General features: G+C 42.0%; 2 protein-coding genes across 2 annotated transcripts; one reads left to right on the top strand and one right to left on the bottom strand.

The window, feature by feature from the left end:
• The first annotated feature begins 73 nt into the window (after nucleotides 1–73).
• On the top strand, nucleotides 74–13,279 carry rrp8 (ribosomal RNA processing 8). The gene is made up of 8 exons (XM_034097948.1): nucleotides 74–267; nucleotides 368–484; nucleotides 968–1,208; nucleotides 1,336–2,182; nucleotides 3,127–3,256; nucleotides 3,345–3,451; nucleotides 3,540–3,636; nucleotides 12,847–13,279. The coding sequence occupies exons 2-8, from the start codon at nucleotides 380–382 to the stop codon at nucleotides 12,964–12,966; spliced, it is 1,647 nt and encodes a 548-aa protein (XP_033953839.1). The 5' UTR covers nucleotides 74–267; nucleotides 368–379; the 3' UTR covers nucleotides 12,967–13,279.
• A 616-nt stretch (nucleotides 13,280–13,895) lies between these two features.
• Nucleotides 13,896–24,631, bottom strand: LOC117456966 (uncharacterized). Its single transcript, XM_034096843.1, has 14 exons — nucleotides 24,552–24,631; nucleotides 22,025–22,354; nucleotides 21,168–21,476; nucleotides 18,762–19,043; nucleotides 18,516–18,672; nucleotides 18,022–18,191; nucleotides 17,638–17,919; nucleotides 17,208–17,507; nucleotides 16,835–17,119; nucleotides 16,578–16,740; nucleotides 15,777–15,937; nucleotides 15,555–15,630; nucleotides 14,408–14,435; nucleotides 13,896–14,276 (listed from the first exon to the last, which is right to left on the bottom strand). The coding sequence occupies exons 1-14, from the start codon at nucleotides 24,616–24,618 to the stop codon at nucleotides 14,127–14,129; spliced, it is 2,760 nt and encodes a 919-aa protein (XP_033952734.1). The 5' UTR covers nucleotides 24,619–24,631; the 3' UTR covers nucleotides 13,896–14,126.
• Between the last annotated feature and the right edge of the window lie 987 nt (nucleotides 24,632–25,618).

Here is a 25,618-nt window from a genome sequence, read left to right on the forward strand (position 1 = left end):
ATAATGAGAAGTGGGCACTGGACTACATATCCCATAAATCCCCGCCTGTGTCTTTACGTCATCAACATGCGCATATAGTTCTGTTTTGCTTCCTTCAAGCACATGAGACAAACCAACGTGGCTTTTGCTTTTGACAAGATATTTCTGAAGCAACTTCATGTAGTTACATGGTTATTAAATTAAACGTTTTTGTGCCATCACCGACTTTAACAAAACCAGCCGATTGACAAGTAACATATCTCGCTGTTCTGCTTTAGAGACAAACTGGTGAGTGACTGAATTAGCAGAGTTAGCACATCGATAGAGAAGAAGTGACACCCGCAGACGTTTTCTCCTCTCTTTTACATTTTTGGTTTTGATTTTACAGTCCTCGGGAATCATGTTTAATGAGGAAGAAGAATGGAGTGATGAACAAGACGCTAAAGTCCTAACCGAAACCGTCCTCAGAAACAACCAGAAGGCGAACAGCAGCACAAATGCCAAGGTACATGTAAATGCATAAGCAACCTGTTGTAAACGCAGTTATTTCCATTATGATGGCTGTATGTTACCTTGAGTTGTGTAAGTGTATCATACAAAGCAGAAAATGGTGCAACATAATGAATGTATGATAGCCAGGCAACTTACCTGCACATGTTCTAAAGTGTGTTTGGTTTTTGTTTAAATTATGTTCCTTGAAACATGCCAGACGGATGGATTTGAATAGGAAAAAAACATAAATTAACAAAAAAAGTCAAAGTAATGATTGTTTTGCTATCATGCCACATTTGGTAACAGAAGGACAAATATTATGCTGACATAATTCTTCCCTCTTTCCTAATAAAACAATTTCAAAACACATTTTTCATTCAGGCAATTTGTTACAAAGGAAGCTATTAATATTGTGGTTTTCACACTGTTTTGAAAGAATACTGAGTATTTAGGTTAAAGGGCTAATTACGATATCTGAAATGTATCCTCTGATCAGGCTAAGCTGGTTGGAAAGAAGAGCCTGATGCGGACCCTTCAGACCCTGGGGTCGGTACCAGAGTGGAAGAACGAAGACAAAGAGCAGGGAAGTGACAGTGAGGCAGAAGTGGTCCCGACACACCCCAAGAGAAAGAGAAAGAAGAAGAGAAGTAAAAGGCGAAAGAAAGCAGAGGACGCAGACCAGACTGCTAATGAGGAGAAACCTGTACCAAACAAAAGGAACAAATATAAAAAAATTGGTGAGTAATTACATGCATTCCATCATTTAATTTATATTTTTGTGTGGATAAGTATTTAAGCATTGAATATGTTCTGAAACAGGACATTTTGATATTAACTATATAAAAATGTATTTCTCTCCCTTAGTGACCCCGGAGGCAGAAACCACATCTGTGGGCAAGACGGAAGAGATAAAAGTGACCCAATCCGACACAGTAAATGGAAATAAACCAGAGGACAATGAGCAACTAAGCAGAAAACAGTGGAAAATCAAAATGAAGAACAAGAGGAAATCTAATAATAAATTCAGAGAGAATAAGCAAAAGGAAGTAGTCAATAAAGAATCTGCAGAGCCAGACAAGCCAAAGGAAGACGTCAAAATAATTCCAAATACCAAGAGTCAAACTCCAGCAAAGAAAAAGGTAAAGCAACCTAAACCACAGAAAAGGAAAAACCCTGAACAGGAAACTGTTGTAGCCGCTACAACAGAGAAGCCGCAAATTGGTGGCAATGTTGAAAAAGCTGAAAAAGAATCTCCTGCTGGTGGATCAAAACAAAAAGCAGAGGAACCTATAGTGGAGATCACAGAGGATCATCACCCATCTCCCAGCAAAAGACTGAAACCTGAGCTGAGCAAAGCAGAGATTTTGAAAAGAGAGAAGCTGCGCAAAATGCTGCTCAGCCAGGAGCAGGTCCAACAGGAGAAGGTCCAACAGGAGGGACCTGCGGAGACGGAAGAGGAGCCTGTGGTACCAGAAGAAGAGGGGCAGCAGGACCGCTCGTCCTCCCTCCGGTCCCGCATGGAGCAGCGTCTGGAGTCAGCTCGTTTCCGCTACATTAATGAAGTTTTGTACAGCACTACCAGTGGAGAAGCAAAGCGTATGTTCAAACAGGACCCGGAGGCTTTCGGGATCTACCACAGAGGATACACTGCACAGGTCCAGAGATGGCCGGCTAATCCAGTGCAAGCCATCATCGCTTACATTCAACTAAAGTGAGTTTAAAGGCAATGTAATGTAATGTTTTGCATGTAGTACAGCATTTTGAGGTTTGTCAAATCTAACCAGGTTTGTAATTTGGACATGGAAGTTCATACTTGACCTTTGACAACAAAGTGTATTTATCTAAGTAGCTTTTCTGAGCTTTCAACTAATAATAATAATAATGGGTTCCATTTATAAAGCACTTCATATTTGAATTCAAATCCCGAAGTGCTACAAGTAGTGAGCATGAACAGTATAAATAAACATTACACAACACGGTAGAATTAATAAAAAAGCAATAAAAAAAAAAAACTGAATCACATAGCCGCCTTCAGCAACTGGCACTAGCTCGATTGTCCTCATGTGACCTGAGGGGCAAAATATTGGTTACTTAATTACAAGGAGACCCTTACACAACACTTTGACAAAGTTTTGGGGACACTTGAGCTCCATTCGCCAAACAAGACTGAAGGATGCATTTTAAAGCTGCAAAAAAATAATTAGTTGACATAGGATTTTAAATATATTCTTACACATTCTTCAAAGGGTCTACACATATTTCTCAGCTCAGCCCTGTGGAAAAATCAATTAGGTTTCTGACCTCTACGGAGGCTGGTATCACATGTATCATATACACTGAGAGAAGTATAATTTTGTCATAAAATCCTTAGTTTAGTTCAATATATGCTGATGAAGTGACAGTAAATACCATTTTATTATAGCAAAAATAAACTGCAGCTCAAGTCTTTCCAAACAATTTAAGCAGACCACAGATTCTATCTTTCCAGATCAAAACACGCACCAGTTTCAGCCTTTTCTCAAGACGTTGGCACCACCTTTTTACACCCTCAATAGAATGAAAACAATTCAATAGCATTTTTGTTTCTTCCAAAACTCCCATTATCTGCTGTACACAGTATTTCTAACCCTGCTGACTTTTTATCATCTATTTCAGGCCTCCCACTCTGGTGGTCGCAGACTTTGGTTGTGGCGACTGTAAAATAGCAAGCAGTGTGAAGAACAAAGTGCACAGCTTCGACTTGGTGGCTACATGTGAGCTTGTCACAGTCTGCGACATGGCCAACGTGAGTGTCATTGTGTCATTTTTCTGCACGCTTATAAACGTATAATCTGTGAGATTGTTAGAAAATAAAACACCTTTTCTCTTTGCAGGTCCCTCTTCCTGACAGATCTGTGGACATCGCTGTGTTTTGCCTTTCTCTCATGGGGACCAACCTGGCAGACTTTCTAGCAGAGGCCAATCGTGTCTTAAAGATTGGGTAAAGTGTTTGGTGTTATTTATTAGATGTATGGCAGATAAATGTATGAATACTATGTGTGTATAACCATTTTGCACCATCATTGTAGGGGTGTCCTCAAAATAGCAGAAGTGGCGAGCAGGTTCGAGAACGTGCGGAACTTCGTCACCGGGCTGGCAAGCCTGGGATTCAAGCTGTTGTCCAAGGTGAGGCAAGAAACTAAATAAGAGGACAGAAACACTTTTATGTTTGTCTACTTTCACTAGTGCGATTAATATCAATCGATTAGGCGCATGGTTTGGCACAATTGTTTGAAACCCAAAATGGTTGTAGCCTTTCCTCCTTTATAAAAACCTTGATTAATATACAATTATAATTAGTTTTGCATGTAAACATCCACATTAAGATGTTTTTCGCCAACTGTACAGTAGGGCTGTGCATCTTCACTGGTCTCACGATTCGATTACGATTATCCTATCTTCGATTCAATTCGATATCCCGATGCATCACGATTCATACCAATGCGTTGCATCCTCAATTTTCTATATTACTGCACATGGCTTATTTTTCATCAATGCATACATGCAGTAAATACATATGAACTCTCTTTTTATTTAGAAAGTGCTTCAGAAATCAATAACATAAATGTCTTGACATTAATTTATAAACCAAAATAAATGAATCGTATAGGTCTAGCCTCCCTATATCTGTGTGTGAAATTGTTCCATCCTCAAAAACAAAAAAATAATGCTTCTGGAGTCTAGCTGCAGCTTCTAGCAACAGTCTTCTGTTAAAGAAAGGACACTGAATGTCCTGAATGAGGCATCACACACAGGACTTGAGTCTGAACACAGCAGACAACAGGAGTATTTACAATAGCATATACAAACAAAAATACTGCATGTGGGTGCACACTTACATTCTCTGTCTTACTGTTACATAAATCCCATGAATGTATGAGACTAAGTTAGCTTCATTACATCTCAGTGATTAAGTGAATAATAAAGTTTCTATCGGGTCACTATCAGCCTGTCACTCATTATTTTCAGGGAGGGGGCGGGGTTTGGAGGAACGGAGAGGAGACGGTGATCGCGGAAGCTTTTTTCCTCCTGCCTTCACAAACTTTACACACGTATATATCGTCTGAAAATTGCTAGAGGACATTCATACTCTGCAATCCAAGACTTAATTAAATCCACCAAAAACCTGACCTGATTGTAACGCGATTATTTTTGAAAAACATAAATCCCTGTGCCGCAGCGACACGGAGTGATTCAGAGCGGGTCCTTCTGCTGTTGGTTCTGGACTGGTGGTGTTGTGTTGGTGGATAAAGCAGACTGCTCCATGTTTGGTGTTGCTGTGCCGCTGTCACGTCTGTTCCCTGATCTCTACGTCACTAACCGATTTGATATAAAGTGACAGAAAAAACAAAACGTTATAGTAAAGCCGCGGCCGGAAAATCAGGAAGCAACGTTACTACGCTATAACCGATTATCTTCCGTCACTGCATCGATACCGAATCGTCCACGTCCGCATCGCAATGCATCGTAGAAACGATTATTTTCAACACCCCTACTGTACAGTCCTAATTAAACCTTCAAAAGTCAATAAAAGTATCATAATTGTATTTTTGCTTTTGGGTAGTCAATAAGAGGGAGTAAGTAGCTGGAAGCTGCACCTTTCAAACGTCATAGTGTGAGGCTATGGTAATGTGGGCAAAAATACATTAGGTAGAAAATATTCCATGCACTCTGTGACAGAGGGACCTGGCTAAATATATCAAAGGTAGATTAACATATACAGTGGGGCAAAAAAGTATTTAGTCTGCCACAAATTGTCCAAGTTCTCCCACTTAAAAAGATGAGAGAGGCCTGTAATTTTCATCCTAGGTACACTTCAACTATGAGAGACAGAATGGGGGGAAAGAATCCAGGAAATCACATTGTAGGATTTTTAATGAATTAATTGGTAAATTCCTCGGTAAAATAAGTATTTGGTCACCTACAAACAAACAAGATTTCTGGCTCTCACAGACCTGTAACTTCTTCTTTAAGAGCCTCCTCTGTCCTCCACTTGTTAACTGTATTAATTTTTTGAACTCAGTATAAAAGACACCTGTCCACAACCTCAAACAGTCACACTCCAAACTCCACTATGGCCAAGACCAAAGAGCTGTCAAAGGACACCAGAAACAAAATTGTAGACCTGCACCAGGCTGGGAAGACTGAATCTGCAATAGGTAAGCAGCTTGGTGTGAAGAAATCAACTGTGGGAGCAATTATTAGAAAATGGAAGACATACAAGACCACTGATAATGTCCCTCGATCTGGGGCTCCACGCAAGATCTCACCCCTTGGGGTCAACATGATCACAAGAACGGTGAGCAAAAATCCCAGAACCACACAGGGGGGACCTAGTCAATGACCTGCAGAGAGCTGGGACCAAAGTAACAAAGGCTACCATCAGTAACACACTATGCCGCCAGGGACTCAAATCCTGCAGTGCCAGACGTGTCCCCCCTGCTTAAGCCAGGCCCGTCTGAAGTTGGCTAGAGAGCATTTAGATGATCCAGAAGAGGATTGGGAGAATGTCATATGGTCAGATGAAACCAAAATAGAACTTTTTGGTAAAAACTCAACTAGACGTGTTTGGAGGAGAAAGAATGCTGAGTTGCATCCAAAGAACACCATACCTACTGTGAAACATGGGGGTGGAAACATCATGCTTTGGGGCTGTTTTTCTGCAAAGGGACCAGGACGACTGATCCGTGTAAAGGAAAGAATGAATGGGGCCATGTATCGTGAGATTTTGAGTGACAACCTCCTTCCATCAGCAAGGGCATTGAAGATGAAATGTGGCTGGGTCTTTCAGCATGACAATGATCCCAAACACACCGCCCGGGCAACGAAGGAGTGACTTCGTAAGAAGCATTTCAAGGTCCTGGAGTGGCCTAGCCAGTCTCCAGATCTCAACCCCATAGAAAATCTTTGGAGGGAGTTGAAAGTCTGTGTTGCCCAGCCACAGCCCCAAAACATCACTGCTCAAGAGGAGATCTGCATGGAGGAATGGGCCAAAAATACCAGCAACAGGGTGTGAAACCTTGTGAAGACTTACAGAAAAGTCTGACCTCTGTCATTGCCAACAAAGGGTATATAACAAAGTTGTAGGAGCCAATTAATTGTGGGTATAAAGGTAGGAACCTGTGTGTTGGTGAGAGGTTCCGCCGGAAGGCCATACAGTTTTTGACCACACACGGAGAGCACACACGGAGAGCACACACGGAGAACACACACACAAACACGGGATTACAAGCAAAGGAACGGTATTGTGTAAACGGTAATATCGTGTGGTGAACATGAAAAGAAGCAAATAAATGGACTGTTTCAAACTGGAAACTTGGTTTCTAACATTTATTCAGCAGCAAACTTGTGTGCGTCAATTACACCCACCAAGCGGATCCTCAGAGGCTTAAAGCGTTGGCTTAGCCTCTACAAATAGTCAAAAACTTGCCTTTTTTGGAGTAACACAAGAGGACATTTTTTCGTTGCGTTTATGGAACGCTGAGAGCGGCTGCTCACCTTCTACCGGACGCCGAGAGGAGGAAAACAACACGCCGGCTGCTCAGCTGGTAGCAGCCACCTGACGCCGAGAGGAGGACGGCTACAACTCGTTTGCTCATCTGCTGCACAGGAAGGCGACAGAAGCAACGCGCTGAATGGTGCCGGGAAGCTTTTCGCCGCTTGGCACGGAACTACGTTCATCTAAGGAGGTATGTGTAGCGCGCTACAACCGGTTTAAATGGCCATAGGAATTAAGTTGTGTGCACACATAAGGGGCGTAATTCCAATGCATTGGTTGTGAAAGGGATGAACAATAAGCGCTTGTATTGTACTGATTGATTTGTGACAATCCGTTTGACTTTAAGACATTCAAATATGGAGGAGCGCTCTGCGGACATACCAGCAGCTGACAGCGCGTCAGATTACATGCTGCCAGCAGCTGGCAAGCTGGATAGCATGGCCAGCTGTAGTGATGCGCAAAGCACTAAGCGGGTAGTTAAACTCTCTGCCAAAGCACTTGCGGAAAAACTTGAGAGGTTGCAAAATGGCAGAAAAGGCTAAGCTAAATAAAGCTAGCAAATTAAGAACAAATATAAAAGATTTGATGTCAAGTGCTGAACATGCTAAGGTTCAAAATGCTCTTGATGGTTATATTGAATTGTGTGTTGAAGCCAGGTCTATGCATGACACTTTAATGGGTTTATTGCCACATGATGAAAGGGAAAGACATGAAACATGGTTTAAAGCCAAAATGATGTTCAATGATGAATTTATTGTCCAAATCAAGGTGTGGGTTTGTGAAACCAAAGGTACTGGTGATAATGATATCAATCCTGATGACAGTGTTTCTAATGTTGGTAAATGTTCAAACAAAAGTGACAGCAGTACAAAGTCAAGTACAACTTCATCGGCACAAATTATAGCAGCAGCAGAAAAGGCTGCAATTGTTGCTCGCATGGCAGGCTTAACTGAGAGGCATGCACTGGAGGAACAGGAGCCACAATTAAAGCGGAAAAAGGAAAAGCTTGATTTGGAAACTGAGCTAGCTGTATCTACTGCTAGGCTAGCAGTTTTACAGGGTTCACATTCACGACGTTCCTCGCTTGCACCAACAAATGGAATGAACTCATACCTGGAAAAGGAAAAAAGGAAACTGGCATCGTTAAACATACTTAACCCCCTGGCAAAGGAGTATGATTCCACATCATGGAAAATATCCTCCAGCAAACCAACAAAGGTGGACATGGGACCAAAGCAAGCTGAAAGGCAGTTTGCATGTAAGGAAGATGCGTATGTACAAAAGCAACATTATCTGGGAACATCACATGGGTTGATAACTGGTGAATCAACTGCATGGGAAAGTCAACAGGAAAATCACCATCAGCAAATCAATCGAATTCCACCTGAAGGTTTATTCACGATAATGCAAAAGCAAAATGAAATAACAGCTGCACTGGTTCACCAGCAACGTTTACTGTCCCTACCAGCAAGAGACATTCCTATCTTTGATGGAGACCTGTTTCAGTACAAGGCTTTCATTAAAGCATTTGAACAAGGAGTGGAAAACAAAGCCAGCAAAGCCGACTGCTTGTACTATTTAGAACAGTTCACAAAAGGACAGCCACAGGAACTGGTTCGTAGCTGCCAGCACATGGCTCCAGAACGTGGCTACATTGTGGCAAAGGGTCTTTTGCAAGAACATTTTGGGAACGAGTACAAGATCGCTGCTGCTTACATAGGAAAGGCTCTAGCTTGGCCAACAATAATAAAGGCAGAAGACATTAAAGCACTACAAGCCTATGCTTTTATTTCTGCGTGGATGTGCTAATGTGATGGAAGAACTTCAGTACATGCAGGAGTTGGATATGCCTTCCAATATGAAAATGGTTGTCTTCAAGTTGCCATACAAACTAAGGGAACAATGGAGAAACAAAGCTCATAACATCATGGAAGCCTCAAACAACAGAGCTCATTTCATTGACTTGGTCAAATTCATTGAGAGGCATGTACGAGTCCTTTCTGATCCGATCTTTGGAGACATCGAGGATTCAGGACATAAATCAGTTGCTATAAAATCTTCCAACATGTTTCAGCCACAATCAAAGAACAGAATGAAAGGAAGTAGTTTCGCCGCTACAGTATTCCCAGTGAGTGAGGTCGGAATTAAAACGACAAATAACTCAAAACCACAGGAGAGCTTGGTGTGTCATTGTTGTGATCACAACACTCACGTTTTGGACAGATGTAAGCAGTTCAGCAAAAGGAAGCACAGAGACAAAATTCAATTTCTAAAGGAGAAAGGAATTTGCTTTGGATGCTTGTGTATTGGACACATAAGCCGGGACTGTAAACAACGCTTGATCTGTGAGGTTTGTGAAAAGCAACATCCTACTGCGCTCCACATAAATACATCTAATGTGGAATTGGGACAAACCGCTCAATCACAAACCCCCCCTCAGACATGTGGACGTACAGGGGCCGGAAATGATGGCTGCATTCTTTCAATTATTCCAGCGCAGGTCAAGTCCACAAAGGGAAGTGAGATTATACAGACCTATGCATTTTTAGATCCTGGAAGCACAGCCACATTCTGCTCAGAAGATCTCATGCACAGATTAAACATCACAGGAAAAAGAACTAATTTTCTTTTGAAGACTATGGGACAGAAAAAGGTCGTTCCAGCGTACTCCTTATTTGGGATGGAGGTATCTGGTCTTGAGGGAAATAACTTTTATTCTCTTCCAGAAGTCCTCACACAGAAGCAAATGCCAGTAACCAAAGAACACATTGCTACAGCCGCAGATGTGAAGAGGTGGAATCATTTGTCAAAAGTTCATATCCCCAGCATAAATGCCAATGTTGACATGTTGATTGGAACCAACGCTCCCAAGATATTGGAACCTTGGGAAATTGTCAACAGTTGTGGAAATGGCCCATACGCTATAATAACAGTGTTGGGATGGGCCATCAATGGTCCTTTACATGGAAGCAGCAATGGCAGCGTTGTTGACATGGAGCAAGCTTCTGTTGTGGTGAATAGGATTTCTATTTCCAAATTGGAGCTCATGCTTAGCAGTCAGTATAATCATGACTTTAATGAAAAGCCCTCGGAGGAAAAAGAGATGTCAAGGGAAGACCAAACATTTATGGAAATCATGAATACATCTGCAACACTACAGGACAACAGGTACAGCCTGAAGTTGCCCCTTAAGACACCTGACGTCCTTCTTCCAAACAACTTTGCAGTGGCAAAGCAAAGGCTACTTGGATTGAGGAAAAGATTTGTGAGTAACCCAATATTGCATAAGGAATATGCCAGCTTTCTGAATGGAGTGATTGAAAAGGGTTATGCTGAACAGGTACCAACACAGCAGCACTGTGGCAGTGGAAAATTATGGTACATCCCACACCACAGTGTTTACCATCCACGAAAAGGTTCTCTCCGAGTGGTGTTTGATTGTGGTGCCACATTTAAAGGAACATCATTAAATAATGTACTTTATCAAGGTCCCAATCTCACCAGTTCACTGCTTGGAGTTCTCACTCGTTTCAGGCAGGAACCTGTGGCATTCATGGGCGACATACAGGCTATGTTTCACCAGGTCAAAGTCACAGAAGAAGACCGAGACTTCCTTCGTTTTCTCTGGTGGCCAGAGGGAGACTTCACCAGAGAGATCCAGGAATACAGAATGACGGTCCATCTGTTTGGGGCTGTCTCTTCTCCCAGTTGCGCTAGCTATGCGCTAAGGAAAACTGCTGACGACAACAAGTCTGACTTTTCTGCTGAGACTGTTGAAGCAGTTAAGCGAAATTTCTATGTGGACGACTGTTTGATGGGTTTGGGCTCAGAGAAGGCAGCAATACAAATGGTTGAAGATCTTAATGCTCTCTGTAAAAGAGGAGGTTTTGTGCTGGAAAAATGGATCAGCAATAGTCGGGCAGTTTTGGAGACAATCTCGGAAGAGCAGAAGGCTAAAGAGCTAAAGGACCTGGATCTGGATAGAGACAATCTTCCTCTTGAGAGAGCTTTGGGACTACTCTGGTGCGTCGAGTCAGATTCCTTTAAATTCAAGATGGAAGTGAAACAGCAGGCTCTAACCAGACGTGGCATGCTATCCACAACAAGCTCGGTGTATGATCCTTTGGGTATTTTGGCACCAGTCACTTTGCCAGCCAAGATAATGCAACAAGAGCTTTGCAGGAGAAGCTGTGGATGGGATGATGCTATTCCACCAGATATCGTACACCAGTGGAGACGGTGGTTGGAGGACATTAAGCTGTTGGCATCACTCAAAGTGGACAGGTGTATGAAGCCAAAGGACTTCGGTGAACCCATACACTCTCAACTACATCACTTTGCTGATGCCAGTGAAAATGGCTACGGGACTGTAACTTACATCAGGCCAATGAACTGCAAAGGTGATGTTCATGTTGCTTTCCTATTAGGAAAGGCTAGAGTTACACCCATAAAAATGGTGACCATTCCACGACTGGAACTAACAGCTGCTGTTCTGGCTGCCAGAGTGGATATGATGTTAAAATCAGAGCTTCAACTTCATTTGGATAAGTCTGTGTTTTGGACAGACAGTACTTCAGTTCTGAAGTACATTAACAACGAGGACAAGCGTTTCCACACATTTGTGGCAAATAGGATCACAAGCATAAGAGAGGTTTCAAGACCATGTCAATGGAAGCATGTAGGAACCAAAGACAACCCAGCTGATGCTGCATCCAGAGGAATGAAGATCCCTGACTTTCTGAAGAGCCGCAGTTGGCTTGAGGGTCCCACGTTTCTTGTCAAATCTGAAGAGGAATGGCCTACATATTATGGCGGTGATGTCATATTGGATTTGGTTGACCCAGAAGTCAGAAAAGATATCTCGGTTAATATCAGTCAATGGATCACTTGATGCAACAGACCAGCTCATGACTTACTTCTCAGACTGGAAAAAGCTCAAAGTGTCGGTGGCCTGGTTTATCAGGCTGAAGACAATTCTGTTGGAGTTGTGTCGTAAAATAAAGGATTTGAATCCCTCTGCACAAGCTGGTCAAGTGAAAAGACCTAAACTATGTTTAGTACAGGAAGTGTAGGATGTGCATTTCTATGTATTGAAATATGATTTTTACATTTGGCTCCTTAATTGTTTTCAATTGATACCTGTACTATCAATTAGGGGCTGGTGTGTAGGAGCCAATTAATTGTGGGTATAAAGGTAGGAACCTGTGTGTTGGTGAGAGGTTCCGCCGGAAGGCCATACAGTTTTTGACCACACACGGAGAGCACACACGGAGAACACACACACAAACACGGGATTACAAGCAAAGGAACGGTATTGTGTAAACGGTAATATCGTGTGGTGAACATGAAAAGAAGCAAATAAATGGACTGTTTCAAACTGGAAACTTGGTTTCTAACATTTATTCAGCAGCAAACTTGTGTGCGTCAATTACACCCACCAAGCGGATCCTCAGAGGCTTAAAGCGTTGGCTTAGCCTCTACAAAAGTATTGAGATGAACTTTTGTTATTGACCAAATACTTATTTTCCACCATAATTTGCAAATAAGTTCTTTAAATGTGATTTTCTGGATTGATTTTTTTTTCTCATTTTGTCTCATAGTTGAGGTATACATAGGATGAAAATTACAGGCCTCTCATCTTTTTAAGTGGGAGAACTTGCACAATTGGTGGCTGACTAAATGCTTTTTTGCCCCACTGTATATGTTGATGTGAATAAGAGTGTACCCACATGATGGCTTGTAACTTTTACTCAAGCTTATATATAGAGTAACACCTCCACTCAGTGACTGACCGTTTAAAGATAAATAATATTTTGTTTCTTTTTTTCCCCCTTAAGGAATCAGAGAACAAAAACACTCATTTCTACTCCTTTGAACTATTGAAGACAGCAGACGCTCCAGAAAATATAAAAACATTTGGACTGCAGTTGAGGCCCTGTGTCTACAAGAAAAGATAAATGAATGTGAAAGGACATCTGTGTATGTCATATTTTACTTGCGCAGTTCAGTTCCTAAAGCAATAGTTGTACATTTGTATCAAACTGTTTTGATTGTATTGCTAAATTTTGAAGACTCTGTAATTCACAGTTTTCAGCTGTTTAATTATCTTCATTATTTGTACATGTTTTCTCATGTAATACAGTGCTCTGTCATCATATGCCGTCATTATCTGAGATCATGCTGGTTCCCTACCCTTGTCTCTGGTTTAAGATGTGCTGATCAGTGAAATAACCGTGTGGTGTTTTGTTGGAATAAAACCTACATACAGTTTGTTTGTCCTAATATAATTGATGTCCATCCAATCCAGTTTTTACATTTTTTATTTAAAGGAAAGTCATGATAATTGTGACTATGGTAAAAGTAAAACATAATATTTTAATCTGTGTGTAGTGACAAATGACATCACTGTCAAATTATATTTTATGTCAATTATATTGAGTCATTTTTTAAAAACCTTTTATACAAAATATCGTTTAAGTTTGATTACTTCAAGAAACTTTGTTTTACTAGCAAATACTTTGAAGAGTTCTGAGTAAAAACTTAAAAAGAAAACAGGTTTTTGTGGCTGTGACTAAAACCACACTCACTCAGCTGTGTGTGTACTCATTTGCCACAAGAGGGTGTAGCAACACAGCGACCTGATGTGGGCGGGTGAGCTGAGGATGAGTGTGTCTGCATCTGGATCCTGCACTGGCAAGAGGATTTATTTTGAGAGTTTCTTCGTCACAGCAGATGGTCCTCACTGATTTAGTTGACCAAGTTTACCACAGGGGCAGATGGTGTGAAGCTAAAGTAAAAGTCTTCTAAATCTGGAGATGTGATGGTTGTTGTTAAGTCGTATTGGTAACACGTAAACAAAAAAGAAGATATATTATGGGTTATTTTATTCAGAAATACAAAAAAATACAATCTGCATTAAAAAAAACATACAAAATTCAAGTAAGTTGAAAAAGTGCAAAAGTAATGCGTTGAGTCAATAATACAAATTGGTTTTTTTTAAAAAAAAACGATCTCACAATTAATGCTCATAAAAATACACTGAAATCATGAACAATGTGGCAGTTGCTGTAAGCCTTATAGTTTGTGCAGAATATGTAATCCGAAGCTGATTTTATCTTTACACTGTGCTCTTGAGATCGATGACTATGGAGAAATTGACCAGCTGATCGTATTCCTTACTGTCGTTTTCTGTCACTGCTGGCTTCTTCACCTCAGGAGAGCCGGGCTCCTGCATCATAGAGGTCAAGGCCGAGAGAGACTCCTTCTTCTGAAGTATTATGAGAGACAGTAAGACAAAATGAACAGTTTGAGATAATTATTTTTAAAGTTTTAAATCTGCATCATAAGTTAATAAAACCAGAAAAACACTTTGTCCATGTTAACTGAATCCAAACATACCTTATATTGTGTCTTGCTGTATCCTGTGCTGTAGAACAAAAAACAGATTGTATGAATCATGAGAAATCCTGTGTACACACTTCTGAGGAACTCGTAGGGCTGAACGACACCACTAGATGGCCCTGTGACTCAATCTGGCACACTGACTTCAGTTCAGATGAACATGTTGCAGGTGTGATGCATTATGCCAGAGGAGGGTCAATGAGACAGACAGCGAGGGGTGACCCGAGGCCTCATCATTCTCTCTCATGTCAGAGGCAGCAGCTCACTTTGTACATTCATAACCTCAGTGACAACCCAATGAAGACTGCTGGGGTCAAAATGTGTCCCCAGCACTGGAAGGGGGGGGGGGTCAGGGGGTTTAACATTGGTCCCAAAATAGTTTTTCTCCCGGGGAGTCATGTTTTCTTGGTGTACGCTGTGTGACTGACCTTCCCAAATTAGCCTGACAGGACCCTCCTACTGGAGCAGCGAATCTGTCAACCAATGGCACCTTGACCAAATGTTCTGACCACAGAGCCTATTGAAAATGCTTCTGAACCGCTGTTGTGCCGCACAGTGCAGATTTATTCCCGGCAAGTTCTGATCCTGATAAACGGTCCTGAGAGAAGTTAGATCTGGCAGTGAATTTGAAAATGTGGAAACTTCTGCAGGCAGAAACCATAAACAGTTTGTGACAGATATCCCACATCAGTCGTAAAAGACGAGTGATTCACTGTTTCTTATTCTCAAAAGCAAAGATTACAGTTGGATTTGTGGAGTTTTCTCATTGGTGAATGGGGGCTCAAATGTCATTATACTAATAACTTCCTGAAGATGTGGACTTTTTAGCTTCCCTTTTGCATTTTGTTAGTGATAATGGGCCAACGAGGAAAATGTAAAATTGCTCAGATTTTCTCACTGACAAAGGGAACATTTTCTACCTGTCTACAGACGGGGCTGTGGTGGCAGAGGCACCTGTCTGCTTCAGCCACACTGCTTCCTGTTTGTGAATAACAGCCTGATGCTGGTGTTAGTGGGTTGGTTGGGTATGCGATCCGCGCATCCTGTTTGTCTCGTATAGTGTGCCACAGACAGAGTTGCCCTAATTTGCTCGTCAGCACATCACCCCTCTCCCCCCTGTAACCTGTGCAGCCATTTAACTTACCAGCAGACCCACAGGGTGACAGCGAGGATGAGGAGGATAGCCAAAGCCGAAGACATGCAGATTATGGCTGTAATTGCTGAAACACATACATAGACACAGTTGTATTAACCACAAATATTAAACAAAAGTCTCAGAAAAGCTCATATTTATATTTGAAACACACATCAGGATATTGATATGCTCAGAAAGCCTTTTTTTTTTATTCAAAAGATGACAGCTTACCTAGATGTTTTTCCACGCTCGTGACCTCCACCTGTATGTTGACTGTGGCTGTGTGGTGGTAGAAGGATGCCTGGCAGCTGTAGAGGCCTTCATCCTGCTCTGTGAGCTCTGACGGGAACACCATGGCATCACCGTCCATTTGGACAAATGAGCCGTCACTCCTGAAACACAAGAGATTTTTAACTGAATATGTCTAAAAATCGATTGTCTTTGTTCCTATATCACTTGAAAAGACCAAAACCATCAATGTGTTCGGTCATCTTTCAAATGTTACTGACTTCCTTACTCAATGCTGTCTCCCCCCATAAGTGCTTACTAAATTCATTGTTGAACATTTATCCCAACCAATGTGAAGTTTAACTTGTAGTAGTAAGTTTATAAATGACTCCGGCACTTATGTTACAGGAGTAAATGTGAATAAGTTGTGGGCTTTTTTCAGCCCTGAATACATGTGTGCTCTCGTGATTATTAAGGCTGCAGGGTGTGTTTGGGGAACTGCCCAGGTGTTTTGGACAACAAAAGGACTGTGGAACAAGCTGTATCAGGCCATTGCTACACTGACCATTCATTTTGTCTTTTCGTGCAATGTGTTAAAAAGAAAAAACAAGAAAAAAGGAATATCTTCAAACCAACTCTTTAGTGTTGAAATGATCCTGGCTGATGTCCATGTCGTGCAAACAATCCAGTTAACATTTTAAGGTTGGTAATTCTTAACTCTCATCAATGGGGGAAACATTTATTTTGTGTTGCATGCAGGTGCTTCCTACTGATGGTTTTCTGAGATAACAGAGGATACACCACCTTTTACAGTTGAGGTTGTACTCTGGTATATTTCCCTCGACTCGGAGCAGTATTCTCTGGTTGTGATGATCCTCCTGGAGAGCCAGTCTGTGTGCAAAGGGTCCATCACCGTAGCGGCTTTGCAGAGGAGTGGTGTGGTTAAGGACTGTCACAGCGGAGATATCTGCAGGAAAGTCAGGTAAACCATCGCTGAATGCATCACTGTGAATTATTGGGAGTTCAGAAGTTCTTAAAAGCCTTTTTTGTGTTAAACTCACAGTATCTGGGGATGGGAAGGGTCTTTGTCTCTGTAGCTCCATGTTCAGACTGATAGACACAGGTCAGCTCCTGCCCCTCATGAAGGGCCAGAGGGAACAGATAAGTCAGCCGGGCTTTCCGGACACACCCTTCAGACTCTGAGTGCAGGGATGTCAGGCCTTTGGCGTTTTCGGGAAGGACCCATTCGAGGTTGGTCCCCACACCCTCCCCTGTGCAGTCACACACTGCCTGCCAGAGGGGAGAGTCCTGCTGTCTCACCACTGACACACTCATCAGAGGGGCTTCTGAAAGAGAAAACAAGGAGTGACAGGAAGGGGGTGAGCAGCTGTGTGAGTCACAGAGAGAAATATCTCGAAGAAAGAAATAACATACTCGGCCCAAGAATGTGTATTGTTTTTGTTTCTGGTGCCTCCAGGCTCAGATGCTCCACCGTGCACGTCACATTCTGACCAGAATACAAAGAAGACAAGAAGCGTGCAGAGCTGCGGGCTGATACCAGACCATCAGCCTGGACCTGGGTCTCAGACAGATAACTGATGCTGTTGTCACTGTTTCCAACTTGCCAGGTTATTGTTGCTGCGGGGGCAACACTCTCCACATAGCAGTCCACCTCTGTGTACTCCACACCATCTCTCCTCTCAGTGCTGGAGTTGATGGTGATGTTTGGGCGAGCTGAGTGGGAAAGAGAAGTGAAACTAAAGGAAGTGGTTTTGAGTAAAAATATAAAATATATGGCACTTCTACAGCCAAATGTGTCCAGTACTCAGACAAAATCATCCATTGCATGATTTGTCGAACATACCACAAAGAGGGAGAGTTATGCTTCTGTTTTCTGGCTCCTCAAACGCAGGGTGATTTATCACACACTTTGCAGTGAGCTCCCAAGGCGAGCAGGCAGGGAGGAGTAAAACTCCTCTGACAGAGTGGCTTCCATTATGAGAAGTGAAATTGAACCAAGAGACTCCAGACACACCCTCTGGTAGAAGCCAGGACATGTTAGCAACGGGAACAGCATCAGCTGCTGAGCACTCAATCACCCTGTGTCCATCTTCAGTCCGCAAATCAACCCGTATTGTTGGAGGCACTGAGAAGATAGAAGGATCCACATCAATAATTTATAGAGGAATAATACAGACATTTCAAAATGTAGTCATGGAAAGAAACATATGCAGAGACTTTCACTTACCAGGCTGTATAACTTGAGGTTTCACTGTGACGTTAAACTTCAGCGTTGCTTTAAGATGGTGATATGAGAAGGAACATTCATACAGGCCGGCGTGCCACTGCTCCACAGGACCCTGAACTGTGAGGCTGCTGCCAACCAGCTCCACACCCTCAGGCAAAGGGCCATCATCTCTAAAAGGCAACACAAGCAATAACACAAGGAGGAATTCTTTCTTCATTTTAATGTTTTACCAACATTAAAATATGAGTGTTTTTTCATTCAGGAAACATTTCTAAATCTGCTTCCTGCAGTCTATCGCTTGTGGTTTGGTGCCAACAGACGTGTTAGCACATACTCTAGTTGTTTCGGTCTATGCGTACAGGAGGAAAAAAGGAGCATTGATGTTGTTTTTGTCAATATGTCACCCTGTATTTTCTTTTCTTTGCACGAGACTGCAAAACAAAACATTCAAAACCTAAATAAACAGTTACCAGTTTCACATGAATATTTCTTACTTCTTGCAGGTGACGTTGTAATGTGGCACATTTCCCGTGACCTGCAGTCTGATGACGGTGTCACTCTGTCCGTCCTTTAGCTCTAAAGATGCAGTGCCTTGAGAGCCATCACTGTTGTTTCTCATCTCTGAGAACAATAACTGAACTCCAGACAAATCTGCAGAATAAAAAGCACATATACTCTCTGTGACTTCTACATCACGAGCATCAGCAGTTTTTCAGAAGCAGAATGCTGATAACACTCACAAAAAGACGGCAGTGTTAGGACTCGTGACACTTTGTCTGTAAATGTAGGATGGTCAAACACACAGGTGACATTGATCCCCTCGTACACAGCTGCAGGGAGGAGCACTGAGCTGGTCTTTGTGTCTGAGTCTGAGTGCTCCTCTCTCTGCAGATCTTCGTCAGTGTTCAAAGCCAAGGCGATGTCGGTGTCAGGTCTCCCTCCAGACGAAATGCACGAGACCACCCAGAACTCACTTCCTCCGTTTTGTACCATCTCTGCTTTAATAGTCACATTTGGACTTGCTAAAAGAGCAGGAAGAAAGGCAAGAAGAGTTATTTTTTAATGTTTTTTCCAGCAAATTAAAAAGTCAGATATCAAGTTGAGGCTCAGGGTGTTTTTGTTGAATAGGAAGCCGGTGGCCGGATGAGCTGAATGTTAGCTAAACACGAGCCATGAGGGGCTTCTGCTTGGGTTCTGGAAAGTGCTGACTTAAGATTATCACCTGTCCCATCTGTTGGCCGGGCTGCAGCTGAGAGCAGATGTCTGGCCCATCTGCTGTCCAACCAACGCTGAGAGAACCACAGGATTTAATATGGGTAGTAAGGGAATCAGCAGAGATCACAGGCTATTAGCAAATATATAAATGTTGTGGCGCTGTACAATAGCCAGCCATTCCTAATGAGTTGAGGAAGGGTGTGTGTGATTAAAGTGAGTTAAGCACTTTAATCGCTTTAATCTGTTAACACCTACGTTATGTGTAGATTTAACCACTGCAGTTGGAGAATTACCTATAAGATGCATTACTTCAGTGGGGTGTGAAAGTATTATGGATAAATGAGCCTGTCCTATCATGCTGCAGGTCTCCCTTGAAAAAGAGATAATTGATCTCAATGGGATTTTACCTGGATAAATACAGGTTTTGAATTCAATTTGAATTGAAATGCTGATGAGAGCAAAGCAGCCAAAATGCAGCATGTGACCAGTAGGGAGCATCTCAGTTTGAAACCGGTGTTGTGTCAAATTATGCACCCCCGTCGTGAAATGCACCCCTTGACACAGGTACGCGCATTTTAATGTATAGTCCGCTATTCTATGTTGTCTTTTTGATGGTTGGGTTGTCGAATCCTGGATTTTGCATTCATTCGTCACTTATTTTTCAGTTAATTTTTTATTTAATATATGTTTTTATTTAATTGTGACGTCCTGTCTGTATACTTTTGCTTGTACTTGTGCTTTACAATGTATAGTTTATTTTTACATCAAGTGCTTGAGGGTGGGATTAATATAATTTATTTTATTTTGGATGGTGCTTTTTATGAATAGCCTGGTTGCCACGATATGCACCCCTTGCTATCTCTGACAATAAACGTGTCACATGAAACTTGCTCCATCTATTGGTACTGGTCCTACAACTATACCCTCCAAAGTGCTTGAGGGTGGGATTAATAGAAGCATCTTTTTTTGGGGGGTGCTTTTTACGGCAGGCCAGGGGGTGCATTTCATGACGGGGGTAGAGGGAGGAGTATTAGTGAAAGCTTTTAAAGATTGATGACCACATTTAAAAGGTTCTCATGAGCAACATTATACTGCACCAGGTACATTTGCTAAGATTGGGCCAACTGATTTGTCTGATGTTGGCCTCCAGCTGCCCTGCACCCAATGTCACTACGTGACGGATAAAGAGGAATTCAATTGAATCCTTCATTTCAATTTAACATAAGGCAGGATCCTAAATGTGTGCTGTAAAATTAAACATTGCTGGTTTAGTTGAGGTGACAAGAAATCCACGCTTTTGAGTGTTTTAGTATCTTTACTACTAGCTCCTTGTACTTGCTTTAAAGTTGTACATGAATCGGGTTAGACTTCTAGATGCTAGTGCCATCTGAAGATGAATTATTTGAAAATAAATATGATTTTGTCTAAATAAAGCAAATGTCCTTGTTTTCTACATGTTTACATTCATACCTTATGGTGTGCAAAAACTTTGTTGGTGTTGAAAGTGGGAACTTTGGAAAATAAATGTCACCCCTCAACTAGAAATGTTTTTTTTTTGTAATCAATATGTGAGTTAAAAAAAATGGTTGATTAAAATAAGCAATTGAATTGCTTACCGCACTGTGGTGTGTTAATAATTAGTTACTGGGCTGTTGCTGCATTATGTTGTTCCATATGCTCGAAGCCAGTGAAAAGAGTGCATTCCCACATGAATGCATTGCAATGTGATTTATGGTCTGTCACTGTGTATGTCTATAGAGTGGGAAGGAAGGGCCAGTGTGAAAAATCAGCAGGAAAATGTTATTGTGTTGTGAGATGCTGAGTCATGATGCACGTTTACAAAAAGAGCCTGACTGGTGATGCAATACAATATGTCACATCCTGGCAGCACGGACGGAGAAACACAGCAACACTGAAAACATTGAGCTTACTGAAAGTTTCCACCCTCACAGTGGTGAGAGTGGGCTTTGGGAGGGTCGGATGTTGGACCACGCATGTCACGCTGTTCTCGTCTTGCAGGTGGGTGGGGAAGCGCAGGATGCTGCTCAGGGTGGAGGTTCCGTTTGAGTGAAGGGTTTCACTCACGTTCACAGTGAAAGGGTAATTTGAAGGAGGGCGGCTGTCGACCAACCAGCTGATCTGAGGTACAGGTCGGCCACCGAGCGCAGAGCACGACACCGCCTGGTAGTGAGAGCCGTTTATAGTCTCTGAGTTCACCTCGACCTGAATATCCGGCCGAGCTGAGAAGAAAAAGTCACATTGTCAGTGTTTTTAAAGGTCCCCTATTATACTGTTTTTCATCAATATAGTTTAGGTCCCAGATATATACAGAACATGTCTTTGAAGAGTTTGGCTCGAAATACCAAACATAGCATGCATTGTAGCATCCCATAAGCCCCTCTGTTTCAGCCCTGTTTCAAAAGTGCTGATTCCCTATCTTTTAGTTTAGATGAAAATAAGGAGCCACTCCCCACGCCCCTCTGCGAGATATTTAGTTAAAAAGAACACAATGGTGCTCTAGGTAGGAGGAGATTCAGGTGATAAGGTGGGGGGTGTTACCTTGGTTGGTTATTGGCTAATGGTTACACATCATAAAGTTGCCAAAATCTGATCAGATCAGTTTTTATATAAATGGATCAGGACAAAAAGAGAGTGAATCTTTTATCATGAAATGTTCAGAATCTCTTTACACAGAGGGGACACAGGTTTATCTATAAGACATGAAAAAGTGGATTTTGCACAACAGGTTACATTTAATGACTAAAAAATTATACCCAGCTTTGCTTACCTACTACAGTGAGGAATACACTGTCGAAATCATACTCTTCCTCTGATCTGAACTCACAGATGTATTCTCCCTCTACTTCCACGCTGGACACCTGCATGTGAACTGTGAGGTTGGTGAGAGAGACTGGGTTTGAGACGTTATCACGGCTAAACGGTTTGCCATCAAAAAATCCCGCCAGTCTCTTAAATTTTATTTTGGAGTTTGTCCGGCGTTTCCACTCGGCGCTCTGGATCTGGCTCTCTCCCAGATATATACATCTCAGGTGCACGTCCTCTCCCAGCACTGCTGTGATGTTGTGTGTGATCTCAATAATGGACTCTTCGACTGGACCTGAGACACATAACAACAAAAAGTTCAATAACAGTCAGAGGTCAAAAGTTTACCTGAGCAGTCCCACAATTGCAAATACTAGGGAAACAGGAATTATGTGGGTGGGGGGGGGGGGGGGGGTAGATAGATGTCTGTTGTTGTGCTTATGAAAGGGGTTTCTGCAGCTCCTATTGTCTTTTACTAGTTAGGTGAACCAGTGATTAATGAGAATAACCGGGTCATTGGTTATGAGGATCATTTTATCATAATTACAACATGCCAATGACTAATCAATACAAACAAGACTAAGATCCTGTCAACATGCTATGCAGCTCACATGGGGAAATGCTAACATGGCAATGTTTAGCTGTAAGGTTTATCATGTTCACTATCTTATTTTACAGTATTTACATTGTATAATTAGTAATTTAGCAATTAACACAAAGTACAGCTGAGGTTGATGTGTTTAGTTTTGCAGACATAAGGTCATAAACACACAGGTTGGGTTGGGCCAGAGGTCATCTGGAGATTGGAAAAAAAAAAAAAATTTGACCTGGCAATCCATCCAATAGTTGTTGATGTAGAGAAAAAGTCAAGGGGTGACTTAAGTTAGCAGGATACATCCCCTGGTGACCATGAATGTCTGTTCAATATTTCATAGAAAACTATTCTTCTTAACTTCAGACTCCAGACCAAAGTGATGGACCAACCCAACACAAATCAAATGAAGTGCATTTATGCAGCACTGTTCTAGTCTTGGTGGCTGCTTAAGTGCTTGACAACACAAGCCAGCATTCACCAATTCACACACTCATGTATATACTGTGACAGAGGCTAAACTTCCACATGTAGCCTGCAGAGATGAAACCACAAACCTCTCTGATTTGCAACCCAAAACTGATATGATAGTATAAGTCAAAGATAAAGTTGCCCTCTTATAATTGAGGGGCTGAAGACAGGGAATGGACATTGTGCACAAAATGACATTTGGCTAATGCAACGCTGTCCCCTCAGAGTATATTCAATGGAGGACTCCATTATGTTAATGAAATGAAAACAGTCCAAAAGGTACGCCTTGATCCATACCCAGACAGCAGCGGCCGATCAGCCGCGGTTAGGGGAGGATTCAGAGGAAAGGACATTTAATTTGAGCTAACAGGTTTTAACACTAAGGACAGTGTGTTGTGCAGACTCAATGCATACAAAGTCCCTTTCATCCTGCTTCCTCTGCTGACTTTATCCAAGTGCACCTGAGGACACAGTTTGCCCCATCAGCCATCTGAAGCCAAGAACCTCTATTCAGCTTTAGAGACATGATGAGTAAAAGTGTGCTGCCGCATTGCTTCATAGTTAAAAACAGAGCAAACAGCCAGCTGCTGCAGTCTAAACTTAAATGTTTGCATCAAATGCTGTGAAAGCTGAAACTCTGCGTGTCTTACTATACATCACAGCAAAATGGAAACAATGTGGAGACCCTCCAAAGCCTTTTAAAAGGACAGGGAGAGAAATAACTATGCTGGATCAGTTCAATTATGCCTTGGGTTTATAATTTATGTGTCCTTGCAGGTTACTGCCAACATTTTAGGATACAAACAAAGTAATAACTAAAAGAAAAAAATCAGTTATTCATGCACTGCAGCATATTTCCTGAGCTGCAGGGCTTCTTTTTCTCACCAAACAGCAACCATTCACCAGTTGTACACAGCAGCTCTTCATCGCAGACTGGGGATGTGGTAAACAACTAAGGTTTTCGACTTTAAAAAACACTTGCTTAAACTTTAATCTCCAGCTACAAGTCCTAGTGACTCTGCAGAAACAAAGACTTCATAGTGAAACTGTACAGTAGGATCTCTACATAACTGTAGGCTGCCAAGGGTTTCCCCCTTACACAAAGAAAAACCTTAACGACCATAATATATTAACTTTTAAGGGCTGTAAGGAAACGTATGTCAATAGTAATAAACTGACTGCTGGAGTGCCAATGCCAAAATGCCATCAGCAACATATTGCAGAAATAGTTATTATTTAGTGTGTTCAAGATGCATTCAGCATGTGGCTTTATTGCCTTTGTGCATTTGTAATTGGACTAATCACATAGGAAAGCCACAACAGCGCTGCTTGGTGTGAATGCCACAGGTTAAACAAGCCCTTAAGGACCAGTAAAATAAGCCTATAAACAGCTGACAGTCACAGATGGATTGTAGCCCTGCAGACTCACCCAGAATGTCCGAGCAGTGAGCAACATTTAGGACAAAACCCAGAAAAAGCAGCCCTAAGCGTCCCATGATGGTGTCATCAGAGGTGGATCCGCATCAACTGACTGTATGTGAGGCATAAGAGTATTTAAATTGTGTCTGTGTTTGTGTGTGTGTGTGTGTGTGCGTGCGTGTGTGTGTGTGTGGGGTTTATGGTTAGAGGTGTACACCCTCTACAGCTGACATGAGGATGTTTGTGCCTTTAGGTGTGCATGTTTGCTGCCACTCAAACACCCATATGTGTACAAGCACATACACACAGTATTTTAGATGTGCATAATGCCGCTTCTCCTTTCTTGCTTTCTTAAACAGAAAGGGGGCTTTTGTGTATCATTTACGTAGATTTACATGTCTATCACGGTTTTCACTTCAGTATTTTGAGGCACATGCACTATGTGTGTGTTCAGTGACTCTGCAACCTCTTGTAGCAATGCGCCTTGGGAGGTGGTAAATCCATTCATCATTCATAACATCATGTCCCAGCGTGGGCACTCAAAGACTGCCTGTGTGCAAGTTTGGGAAATCATTCACTTCTGGATATTGTTTTCTAGCGAATGCCACTCTTATTCACTTGGAGATTTTTTTTTTCTACCTTAAGACTTATTTGCTCTGTGCAATTAGTCACCCTGCGACAGAAAACTGCAAACAGAAACAATGTGGGTAAGAAAGGTAAAGATGTTTCCACAGAGCTGCACTGCATTTCAGGCTGGTCTTTGTGTGAGGTTGACAATTTCTATTTCCTGTTAAAGTTGATCAACTTTAGTGTTGAGTCATCAAAGATCACAGGGGGATGGCAGTGAATGAAATGACCTGACAAAAGGAAGAAAAAATTTGCTGCCAACACATTTAGATTATGTGTGGTTTGTAACAGCTTTTTAAATCTGGTATGAAACTAGCGAATCATTTTGCAGCCTGTGAAAGTTGGTTTTACAACAAAAACAAAAGTTGACTCATCCTTTCTCAGCAGCACACACATGAGCCTTGTACCGTTTTGTTTCAATATATTTGAGAGAAGGCAGACTCCATGCCT

Source organism: Pseudochaenichthys georgianus, chromosome 13, assembly GCF_902827115.2.
Source record: "Pseudochaenichthys georgianus chromosome 13, fPseGeo1.2, whole genome shotgun sequence".
Lineage (NCBI taxonomy): Eukaryota > Metazoa > Chordata > Actinopteri > Perciformes > Channichthyidae > Pseudochaenichthys > Pseudochaenichthys georgianus.